The following is a 12265-nucleotide window of genomic DNA, read 5'->3' on the forward strand; positions in this document are numbered from 1 at the left end:
CTCAGGTGGTGGCTGTGCGTCCTCCCGGTGCCCCGGAGACCGGGTGGAGCTCAGAGGCGGTCTGTTCAGAGACCCTCCAGGAGATGCAGAGCCCTCCCATCTCTGCTGCTTCCCACCTGCCTCTTCTGCAATCCCAGCCGGGCTGCATCTCTGAATCAGGCCGTCATGTCGAGGAAAGAAACTTTGTTATTAATCTGCCCAATGTCGCATACTCTTGCCCGCCTGACAGTGCTCCTCCGCCCGAATCACAGATGACCTTCTGTTTGTTTCCCAGAAGACGAGTTTTTCAGTGGTGACAACGGAGTGGATCTGCTGATTGAAGATCAGCTTCTGAGACACAACGACCTGCTGACCAGCGCCCCCCGGAGGCCGGTGGCCACCCACCAGGGCACCTCCGGAATGACCCACATGCAGACCTCGGCCCCGGCCTCGCCCTCAGATCCCAGCTCCCCCGACCCCACCCTGTCCCCCTCAGCGACGCGGTTCCCAGACCCGCTCCAGACCTCCTCCGTGATTCCAGGTCCCACGACGGGGGCAGGCCTGGAACCTTCCACTCACGTACCAGCCACCACCGTGGCCCACACAGCCACCCAGCAGCCTCCGGCCTCGGCTTCCGTGCCAGGGGCCTCTGGGGACGCATTTACCGAGGCTCCACCCACGGCCCTGGTGCCTCCCACCACAGTCCAGACAGACCCGCTGGGGAGAGACGCTGCCACGGGGCAGGGCGGGGCCTCCGCCAGCCCCACCCTGAGCCCGGAGGAGGAGGATGACATCCGGAATGTCATAGGTGAGTTCCTTCTGCCTGGCCCCCCGTCTCCCGCTTGCACGGTAACAGGCTGAGCCTGGGGAGAGGTTGAATGGAGAGACAGGAGCCAGATGGTCAGACTTCTTCGGAAAGGAGAGTGAGTGGAGTTGCGTCTTCGGCCAGTGCCACAGGTTGACCCTGGGTTTATGCGTTCATAGTGTGGCCGGCGAGCCCGGTGGGAAGCTCCTTTCCAGAGTAAATCGAAATCAGCGGAGCCAGGGCCCCGCCTGCATTGGTCAGTTTTGTAAACACTTGTGTGCTTTCCTGTAGTGGGGACCGGGTATTTGGCAATGACTGAGTTTTCTGCAGGAGGTTTACCAGGCCGTGAGATAACAAGGGGTTCCTCTTTGTGGGGTCAGGGAGGGGGCGGGGAGTAACTAGCACAACGGGCCCCAGGGCCAAATCTCACGAGCGGCGGCCTTGGAGAGCGTGGGGACATCGCAGCACCATGTGGCAAATGCTCTCACAGAGGAGGAACAGAGGAGTGGAAAGGGGAGCACCAGCTTGGCCCGGATGCCAAGAAGGCTGGGGAAGCTTTCCTGAGGAGGGTGGCATTTGAGTTGGGTTTTGAAGGATGAACAGGAGTTTTCTAAACAGAAGGGAAACGTTCTGACTGTTGGGCCTAAAGGAGCAGAACGTGTCCCAGAAGCATGGAGGAGTGCAGCCCTGTTCTGTGCCCCATTCTGGGGGCTCCGCGGCCACAGGAGGACTCTGGGAACCGTGGGACACGGGGTGGGGGAAAGTCGACAACAGAAGAGGTGGGAGCCACAGGTGCCTCTCCCAAAGAGAACTACACTTTAGTTAAGTCACCACGGGTAGTGAATGAAAACACTGTTGAATCATAGTTTCATCAAAATGCGTGTTGAAAAGTGCACGAGCTTTGCAGGAGACATGGTTTGCCTTCTGCCTAGGTCTTCCTTCTTCCCGTTCCCTCCTCCCCACAAGGTGCTGGTAGCTGCTGTCGGACCAGGTGGTGGACAGAGCACCTGCCGGGAGCAAACACCTGGGTTGTAGTCTGGTCCCGGCCGCTGACAGCTGTGTGACCTTGGCCAAATCCCTGCCTTTCTATGGGTCTCACATGAAATCAGAAATTTGCTAAAGTTTCACGCTGTTGTCTGCGTGAAATCCTATGGCTTTTTGTTGTTGTTTGCAGTAGGTTTATCAGGCCATGATACGGCAAGAGATTCTTCTTGGGGGAAAATCCCAGAATAACAGCAGAGTGGGAACAGGGAGATATCCAGGAAAAATAGACCCCAGGGCAAAATCTCATGAACCTTGAGAAGAAGGCAGTTCTTGGGCCGCAGAGGTTGGGGTGGGAACAGGAGAGAACATTTTTTTTCCTTTCCTTTCCTTTCCCTTCCGTGGCGGAAGCAAGCTGACCACAGTGTAGACGGCAGCTCCTTACTGCGTGGAAAGTCCATCCTGAAGCCACGGGTCCTACCCAATTTCTGCAGAACGTCCTGGGGTCTGAGCCCGAGTTTTCCACTTCCGCACTGGCTATGGGTGGCCTTGACCATGCTCATGGGACCACAGGCCCCGAGATCAGCACTGCACCCCGCCCCCACCGTGGAGTGAGCTCCCCGGTGCCCCTGTACCCTCACCACTTCCCCCTTGAGTGGGAGGGACAGTTCGTCCAGAAGACTTGTCCCTCCACGGGTGGCTCAGATACTGACGGTGAAGACAGGCTACAGGTGAACCTGCACACCTGTGTGCCCTCAGCGATGCTATTTATCAGCCTGAGAGCTCTTCCCTGGGTGACTTCCTAGCCAGGAGTGGGGTTCTCTGCTGTGCCTGCCTTCGCGGGTGGTTGCCCCCAGTGTAGCTGCCAACATGTGCGTTTCTGGGGCTCTTAGGACTCTGTCCACCTCCAGTAGCCTGTTTGAGATGCTGAGGCCCAGGCGGGAGAAACCTGGCGTCCTCGTGGCCATTTACCTGGTGGGAGCCGGAGGTGGGAAATCATTTTCTCTTGCTGTTCAGTATTCTGTTTAACCAGAATGACATCGGCACGTAGAGGATATAAGGGTCTGCCTAAAGACTGGCCCAGAGGGTTTTCCAGAAGAAAATCCTTGCCTCTGGAGTCCACTGCAGAGAAAACACAAGGATGTGAACAAACATGTGGTGTTTTCTTCGAACACTGAGGGGTGAAAAGAGAGGGGGGCACAGAGAGAGGAAAGTTCTGTGTCTCCGGCAGCGTGGTCTTGGCTGGCTCGTTTTGGGGGATCATTTTTAATCGTTTATCACTGTCAAGTGGCTCCCTCGAGCTGTTGTTAGTGTGGATGGGATTTCCTTTCCGGAACCTTCTCTGCAGACCCCTGCTTGTCTGTGCCCGGCTGAGTTAGACCAGGTTGCACCCACGTGTCCTAGTTGCAGGTAAATAAAAACCATTTGGCTGAAACCGACACAGGCTACTAGTATGCTGCCCGTGGAGGCCGTTTGCTGTTTAAGGAGTCTGGCAATTTTGATGTTAAGCTATTTGAGATGCAGTTTTAAATGGGGCTGCTTTTAAAAGGAACGTCCTATGCCATGTTTTCCAAATCTGATTTTGTGATGTCCTAAAATGTCTACCATGATCCTCAGGAGAACTGTAAACCTTTCAGAAAAACTCCAAAAACAAGTAAATCAGAATTAACTTTTGGTTATGAAAACAAGCATTGGCTAAAGTCTACTCACTGTAGGACCAGGAGAGGAAAGATGCTGCCAGCTCTCCAGGGAAGGGCCAGCCACCATCCTGGGGCCCGGGGAGGGGTCAGCCACTGTCCCTGCAGCCCGGGGAGGGGTCAGCCACCAACCTGGGGCCTGGGGATGGCTGTTGAGGCTCCTGCAGAGGAAGAAAAGCCTATGCCACGTGGGCCAGGCTCTGCAGAGCCCCAGACTTCAACAGCTGCAGCTCCTGATTCAAGATTTTCCGTGGGGCTGGTTTGGGGTGGGGAAGGAGAGGGGAGGAGCAGACAAGGCGACCGTCAGGATGACGACAGTACCCGTGAGAGCCCGTCTCCTCGTGGAACCCAGGAAACCCGATCTGTGAAGGCCGGTCTCCCCCACAAGCCCAAGACACTAACAGTCCCCGAGGTCTGGCGGCCCTCTGGTTATGGGCGGGGTGACCAGCCTTGCCTGCCACGTGTCAGGGGGTGCCGGTCCGGGCTGCGTGAGGAAGGTGGTGCTGACGGGCCGGGAGCAGTGCTGGCCGGACCCCCCCGCGGCGCCCAGACAGGAACCGCCCCAGTCGCCACCTGCCACCTAACAGGCTCGTTCCCCGACCCCACAGGCACTCTGCTGTCAGTTGCTTTGCCCCTAGTCACCTAAGCGGCCCCCTGAAGCCACAGGGAACTTCAGTCACAAGCAGGAGCCCTGGGCCTAGAAGCAGGAGTATGCAGTGGAGGCTTCCTTGTAAGGGGCTGAGGAATCCAGTCCTCACCTCTCTGCTGGGAAAAGGCTCATTTGGTGCCCGAAAGGGCGGGAGCTGTTTTCACGTCCCAGGGGGACTAGGCGGGGACAAGTGGCTAGTGTGGCCTGAGGGAGCCGTGCACATGGGGATGTTCTCGGTCCAGCCAAGGCCGACAGCAGCTCTGACTGTGGACCCCCATCTCCAGGCGTGGCCCCCCAGCGTACGGCCCCCCGGGGTGGGGGGAGAGCAGCCCCTGCAGGCAGAGCCACCTGCCTGGGGGCTGTGAAGGAAGCCCCCCAGGCAAGGGCACATGCTGGAGGGGAACAGGGACAGGGGCCTGATGATGAAAGGGATCACAGCGTCAACTCTGAAAGTGGTAGGGAGCTGTTGAGGCGGGACCTGAGATGCCCAGCGGAAGGCAGGTGTTCAGCAGGTTGGCGGCAGGTGCAGGAGGCGTTCACAACTCAGGCGAGGTAGTGTCCCCGCTCGTGTTTGGGACCCGGGAACATCGTTTCAGTTCTAGCGGAGGGAAGCATGGGGTGCTTTGGGTCCGAGGGACTCTCTCCTGGAAAGAGAGCTAACCTGGCCGTCCCGAAGGATGAGGAAGAACTGCACAGGCCGAGCAGGAAGGTGGAAGGTGGGACTGCGGGAGCGGCATGGTCGGGGTGGCCAGTGATTCGTGGATCCTCGTCCCGAATGAGAGCGCGGGGGGTGGGGCGTCACAAGAGGTAGTGAATAGAAGCTTTTCCCTTTCTTCTGCGGTGACTCTGTCTCTCTCTCTCTCTCTCTCTCTCTCATGCTGTTTTTCTTTGCTATTTCGTGCCAGTGTAAGTGAAGAAATACTAAAAATTCAAATTACTCGCGTGAGTTTTACCACATTTACATTGTGAAACGTCAGTTTTAAATGCGAATATAAGATCTTTTAACTCCTGTGTGGAAGTCACCAGAATGACGTAATTCCTACGTCACAGTCCCTTCATGCAGGCGGATTCTGTTCTTAGGACGGCGCAAGGCCGCACGAGCCCGCTCGGCTCTTTTGTTTTCCTTCTTGGTAGGTGCGTGTGATGGCAGGACGCGCCATTCCAGCCCGCTGGGTGGGGAAGGCTAACAAGACCGGCTGTCGGTCGTTGGCTAATCCCAGGAAGTAACACAAGAAATAACACGGGGCCCTTTACTCGGTTTTTCACGTTTCTGAATGCGCCACTGTCTTCTACGTTCCGCTAAGTCCTGGCTCCCGGGGGAAAGCACGGCCTCTGGGGCCGCGGGTCCCCCTGGCTCTGCCGTGGGGGCAACGTGCTCACCCGAGTCTGGCTGAACCCCCGCGCACGGTGGGTCCCCCCGGAGTCCTGTGTCCATCAGGCCCAGCAAATGCCGCGTGCAAACGGGTGACGAGGAAGGCAGACACACACGTGTTGTGTGCTCCTGTACACGTGCACGCGCTCCACGGTCCTGTTAGACTTCGCTTCTAGAAACAAGGTCACAGGTAAAATTATCAAGAGCGTCAGGATGGCGACAGCAGAGCGTTAAAGCCAGGGCGGCCCCTTCCTAGCGGGGGCCCGCTGTGATGGCACAGAGATCACAGGCCACGAAGGCCTGTGCACCCCGAGAGGGCAGCCCGCGAACACAAGCAGTTAGTGTGGCGGCCAGAGGGCTGAATTCATCCCAGGATGTTCTTACAGCCTTGAGTTTGGATGCCTTCGGGTCAGCTGCTCTCCCAACCCGCCACGGCCTCTATATTGCTGCCTGTTGTCGTCCCACACAACGCCCCCCCCCCCCCCCCCGCTTCACCTGTTTCTGTCCCCTCCTGGCCCCTGGAGCCACCAGAGTTTGGTGGGGATCGGCGGGGGCAGGGATAGACTGCAGGAGGACAGGCGTGCCGGGATAGGGGCTGAGTCAGCTTCCCACGGTGGCCGGTGATGGCGATGGCGGGTTAAGGGTTTAAGCAGAAACAGCTCGTGACCACGGGGCAGGGGAGGTGGAAAGGGGCAGAGGGGAGCCAGAGGGGCCAGCGGGGTAACTGGGTGACCCCGGAAACAGGCAGTGAGGTCTGAACTAAGCCACAGTGGTGGGGAGGGGAAAGGTGGGGAGAGGGAGAGGTGGGAGACAGCCACCTGCGGGTGGGGGAGGAGGAGACAGCAGGAGGGACCAGGACCCTGGTGTGGCCACTGGGTGGTATGCGGTGCCTTTCTGGGGGGCGGGAGGTGCGAGTGCAGCAAGCTGTCAATGGAAGCAACTGGATTCCAGCTTTTACCCTGTGAAGTCTGAGGAACCAGGAAGGCACATGGGAGGCCAGTGTCTAGCGGGCAGTTGGATGTGCCTTGAAGCGGGGCCTGGGCTGAGTCCTCAAGAGGAGCCGAGTTTGCCCAGCGGCCGCAGGAAGAGCAGGGAGAGGCTCAAGAGTGTAGCTCTCAGGACAAAAGTGAAGGGTGGGCGGGGGGAGGCCAGCCCGGGAGCTGGGGAAGCAGGACCAGGGAGTGGGGGCAGGGGAGAGCACGGTGAGAGCTGGCAGGGAAGGACGTGGCCACTGGCGATCGGAGGTGTCGGGGGTGACGGGGAGGACGGAACGGTGCCCCCATGTGTCTGCGGGGACCCTGCCCCGTGAGCGCCACAGCTGAGAGCCCGCGATGGCAAGGGGGCCTCTCTGCAGATTCAGGATGGCCAGGGACGGGCAGGTGCATGTGCTCAGGGGAGGAGCCCCTTGTTTTCAGCCCCTGGGACCCTGTGCAGGAGAGCCACTGAACTGTCTGCTTAAAGGGGCTGATACCTAGAGAGGGTTTCGTACACGTTTGCCATCACTGAGCGTGGGGGACACTTGTAACATGAGTCACAGATAGCCCATCTCCTCTGTGGCTCCTTTGAATTTTCTCCCGCCTTTCTCTCCCTGTCCTTGAAGAGAGTTGTTAACACGAAGCGTCTTCCCTCCGAGGCTGACAGTTTGTTGCCAAGGGCAGGAGCGTCCGAACGGCCCCAGTTCTCAGGCCGTGGTGATGGGTCTGGGCCTCATGGTTTTACTGACCTTGAACATGTTTTCAAGTGCTCTGAAACCGCGCATGTGTGCCCACTGTTTCTGCCCTCCTGCCGGCCCGTGTCCCTCTATCTGAGGTCCTGGGTGCCTGCCAGCTGGGACTCCGTCTAACTACAGAGGTAGGGACACCTGACTCCAGAAGCCGACTCCATCCGCCTCAGTGTCTATGTCTCCTGTGACAAATTACCACGAACTTAGTGGCTTAAACAATGGAAATTTGTTCTCTGACCATTCTAGAGGTGAGAAGTCTGGAATGTGTCTCAAGGGGCTAAAATCAAGATGTCAGAGGGCTGATTCCTTCCCGAGGCTCCAAGGGAGAATCCATATCTTGCCTTTCCTGGCTTGGCGGCTGCGTCCCCCATGCTTCCTCCTGTCAAATCTCCTGCCTCCCTGTTATAAGGGAATTGCTGAGCCATTGGGGACTCACTCGGATAATCCGGGATATCCCCATCTCAAGATCTTTGACTTAATCATATCTGCACAGTCCCTTTTGCCATGTTAGGTCACATTCACAGGTTCCAGGGGTTAGGACCTGGGTGTCTCTGGGGCCATGACTCAGCCTACCGTGCCGTCATCGGAGTGGATTCTCCAAGCACCTTTGTGAAGTAGGTAGGACGTATATTACGCTCGCTTTACTGCAGAAGAAATTAAGGCTGTATGACATTTTGGAGGTAACACAGACTCTGGGGTCAGTAGCAGGGCCAAGACCAAGGCCAGGCCTCTGGCTCCAAACCTGGGACAGATGCTAAAGCCTCCCCCACCCCCACCCCCGCCTCAGGAGCCGCAGCAGAGCCTCGGGGCTCAGACGGGACCTGTAGGGATTTAGCGGGCTGCCCAGGGCACCCTAGTGTTTCAAAAAACTCAGAGGAGTCCTGGCTCCCGGGAGCTCATCGGCAGTTCCTGAGTCTGGTCAGAGAGGGGACACGAGAAGTGCTCCTCCCTGGGGGTGGCACACGAGGGCTCACCTCCGCGCAGAGGAAGCACGGCCTCCCCACCTATCAGCCGGCACCCCCGGTCGGCGCCAGGGAACGAGATATTTTCCATCAGACGCCGCTGCCTGGGCTCAGCTCTAGCCTTCTAGTTTATTGTTTTGAACAGATGAGCTCAGATGTGGGGGAATGGGGCTTTGGCTGGTCGGCTCTGTTGTTTGTCTAACGGAGACCGAATCCCTCCCCGCTCTGTCAGATCGGGACCTAATGAACCCCACACAGAGCTGCCCGAAGCCTGCCAGTTGCACCCCACCGCGGGGCCCGCCTGGGAAACAATGTTCATCCCACCTCCGGCCGCCTGCTGCCCCGGGCCCGGGGCCAAGGGCACTGTGCCTGCCTGTCCTGCCAGCTCGAGCTCCTTCCTCAGACCACTAATGGGGAAGCAGGATGGATGGAACGGATCGGAGCAGTTTGGAAATGAGGGTGGCCTGGAATCGAGAGCACCCTGAATCTGAACTGTAGGCCTTTGTTTTTTGTCCCAGGTGAACGTCAGGGACCAGTTACTCTTACCACTCTCGCCCATGCGCACACCAGTCTTGATGGCAGGTGGGGGTGTTCGGCCGGGAGGAGCAGGACAGGGGCCGTGTGAGGGCCGGATTCACCTTCCCACCTCCTCCCCAACGCACCAGTGCGGGGACAGAAAGAACACACGTTCTCAGTGGTCACACATCGTTTCAGTGTCTGGGAGGGCTGTGCTCACTACATAACAACACTATGTATTAAGCACGGCAGGCTTTCCACTTGGTTTAGAACTCAACGTGGCTCCCGTGGCCTTTTAGGGCCCCTCCTGGGCACAAGAGGTCACTCCAGAGAGCCCATTAGGGGTACGTTACTGAGCTCCTGTCCCACGAAGGCAGACTTGGCTTAGAAGGGGCGCCTACAGCCAAGCAGCTCCTGACGTGGAGCTGGGTCCCCTGTTCCCCCAGTTCCCCAGAAGGGGACCCTGGCATCTTGCCCACCATAGCGACAGGGGCATGGGCTTGAGGACAGCTCTCCAGGACCCAGGGGGTGGGCCTCAGGGGCACCGACAGCTACTGCTCAACCGGGACTGACCTGGCCCCAGACAGCCTGGCCAGACAGACGCCTCTGGGCAGCTCAGCGGCGGGTGGAGCCCCGCGTCCCTGTCACAGGCAGTAGGCAAGTTGCTCAGCTCTGGTAGGGCTTCCCCAGCTGCCATGTATCCACCCAGATGCTGTATCCTGAGGACCGTGGGGGAGGAGGAAGCCCCCTGCCTGCCTCCCGCGGTGCTCGCGTTCCAGGTGGGGGAGACCTGGAGGGCGGAGGGGGAGGCACCAGGGTCACTCAGCAGAGAAATGACGTCCCGGAGAGGCTCGTTCATAGCTCGGTGGGAACAGATGGAATCCAGTAGAAGTAGGATGGTTTTTCACAGGAGGCTGTGGTGTCGGAAGAGAACTCTGGAGCTTAGATCCTTGAGGGAGGAGTCTGTAGGGCTGACAAGCCCGCACGGGGACACTAACGCAGTGGGGATGGTGGCAGCAGGTGGCTCGGAGTGAGTAGAGCGCAGGACCGGCGGGAGGAGGAGCGGACGATGTCGAGGCGTCTCGGCTCTGGGCACCTCGAAGGCCGCTGAAGCCGCACGGGGTCAGACCCGGGAGGGGGGCACTCGCTTCAGGTCCCCCTTCACCCCTGCCCCTCGTCCCTGTCTCCGCCGTCAGGAAGGTGCAAGGACACCCTGTCCACCATCACGGGGCCGATCACCCAGAACACGTACGGGCGGAACGAAGGGGCCTGGATGAAGGACCCCCTGGCCAAGGATGAGCGGATTTACGTCACCAACTATTACTATGGCAACACGCTGGTGGAGTTCCGGAACTTGGAGAACTTCAAACAGGGTACAGGCGGCGGGCCCCGTGGGTGCCTCTGCCCCCCCACCCCCCCACCCCTACTTCCATCGCAGGCCCTCGTGGGTGCCCTCCCCCCTCCTGCTTTCATCGCGGCCAGATCTCCGGAAGCAGGGGGCGGATGAGAAGGGCCTTCCGCCTTCCGGTGGCGAGAGGTCCTTCCTGGTCGCGGGAGGGCCCGCTTCTGCCCGCCCCGCATTCCCTGCGCACAGCTCCTGGGTCGTGGACTGGAGGGGGCCGGTGGTGACAGCACCTCCCCCCTCCCAGGGCGCGGGGTGGGGTGGGGTGCGGGCCGGGCTCTCGTGGGTTAGCGTCCTGGGACTGGAACCCGCCAGGCGAGGGGAGTGGGCCGCCTTCTCTCCGGGTGGTGGGCGGGCGTGCGGAGGCTCGCCGTGTGCTGGACGAAACCCGTAAGTGGCAGAACGGAGACGTGGAGACGCGGGTCCGGACCCCTAGCCGCTGGCGGGTCCCATCACACTGCCCCCCCCCCCCCCCCCCCCCCCAGGTCGCTGGAGCAACTCCTACAAGCTGCCCTACAGCTGGATCGGCACGGGTCACGTGGTATACGGCGGCGCCTTCTACTACAACCGCGCCTTCACCCGCAACATCATCAAGTACGACCTGAAGCAGCGCTTCGTGGCCGCCTGGGCCATGCTCCACGACGTGGCCTACGAGGAGGCCACGCCCTGGCGGTGGCAGGGCCACTCGGACGTGGACTTCGCCGTGGACGAGAACGGCCTGTGGCTCATCTACCCGGCCCTGGACGAGGAGGGCTTCAGCCAGGAGGTGATCGTGCTGAGCAAGCTCAACGCCGCGGACCTGAGCACGCAGAAGGAGACCACGTGGCGCACGGGGCTGCGGCGGCACTTGTACGGCAACTGCTTCGTCATCTGCGGGGTGCTGTACGCCGTGGACAGCCACAACCAGCGCAACGCCAACATCTCCTACGCCTTCGACACCCACACCAACACGCAGATCGTGCCCCGGCTGCTGTTTGAGAACGAGTATTCGTACACCACCCAGATAGACTACAACCCCAAGGACCGCCTGCTCTACGCCTGGGACAATGGGCACCAGGTCACCTACCACGTCATCTTCGCCTACTGACGCCCGTCCCCACGTGCGGAAGTGCAGAGGGGCCCCCGGCGCCTTGTGTGCGTGCGTGCGCGTGTGTGTGGGTGGGTGTGTGTGGTTTAAAAAATATATAATATTTTGTATAATATTGCAGTTGTAAAATGACAGTTTGGGTCTATTTTTTTTAAGTGGATTGTAGATCAATCCATACACGTATGTGCTGGTCTCATCCTCCACGGTTTATATTTTTGTGCAAATGAACTTCTCCTTCTGACCAGGAACCACCTTCCTTCAAACCCTCAGCCCCTCCAGCTCCCGGATCTCGGCCGTTGGAAAGGTTTCTCCATCCGGGTCTTGCAGGCCGAAGGCCCCAGGAGCAGGGGTGAAGGAGGCGAGAAAGAAGCGTTAAGGGGCGGGAAAATTTTTATTATTGGAGAAGTTTTAAAAACCCAGAAAAATGCTTTTTTTTTTTTTTTTTTTAAATAAAGAGGAAATGTAAAACCACCCCCCAAACGCGTTTTTGTTCCTCGTGGCTGTGTCCGGCAGGGTTGATCCTGTCCCTCGGAGCTGTACCCGCCCTGAGCCACCTCCCCTGCTGAGGGGGGTCTGGACGGAGCCGGATCAGTCTGCTCAGTCCGCCTCCCCCTCCTCATCCTCGTGGTGAATGTTCCCATTCCGCGGGGCTTCCCTGCCCACCTTCCCCCGAGGGGGGGACTCGGCCCCGCTCTGAAAGCAGCCCCCCACCCCCTGCCGGGAAGCGTGTACAGGAAGGGAAGGCCCGGCCCCTCTCCAGACGCCGCTGAGCCCACCGGCCAGCGCTCGCCTCCTCATGACACAAAACAGACGGAGAAGCCTCGACAGGTGACTCCTGAGTTTGTGGGAAGAGGGCCGACCCTGAGGATGAGGTTGGAAGTCAGGCACATCATGTCACCACGCTGTCCCACCTCCCCTGCCCCCCCACCGTTGGGGGAGCAGTTGCCCAGAGAGTCCTTCTGTACAGACCTCAGGTGCCCCCTACACAGGCGCACACACACGCGCGCGCACGCACACACACGCACACACGGCCCGCATGGCCATCCCCGGACTGTGGCCAGCCTCCCTGTGTGGCCAGGTGGATGCACCCCC

At 59.5% G+C, this 12265-nt stretch overlaps 1 protein-coding gene across 3 annotated transcripts in view; it reads left to right on the forward strand.

The window, feature by feature from the left end:
• OLFML2B (olfactomedin like 2B) overlaps positions 1-11644 on the forward strand; it is a 37104-nt gene extending 25460 nt beyond the window's left edge. For 2 of the 3 annotated variants that reach the window (XM_058700074.1, XM_058700072.1), the window contains 3 exons: positions 275-787; positions 9881-10057; positions 10572-11644. In XM_058700074.1, coding sequence (XP_058556057.1) covers positions 275-787; positions 9881-10057; positions 10572-11173 — 1292 coding nt within the window. In that variant the 3' untranslated portion in view covers positions 11174-11644. The remainder of the gene's footprint in view (positions 1-274; positions 788-9880; positions 10058-10571) is intronic. The other variant, XM_058700073.1, reaches the window with a different exon arrangement.
• Positions 11645-12265: the final 621 nt, after the last annotated feature.

This window comes from Neofelis nebulosa, chromosome 15 (assembly GCF_028018385.1).
Source record: "Neofelis nebulosa isolate mNeoNeb1 chromosome 15, mNeoNeb1.pri, whole genome shotgun sequence".
NCBI lineage: Eukaryota > Metazoa > Chordata > Mammalia > Carnivora > Felidae > Neofelis > Neofelis nebulosa.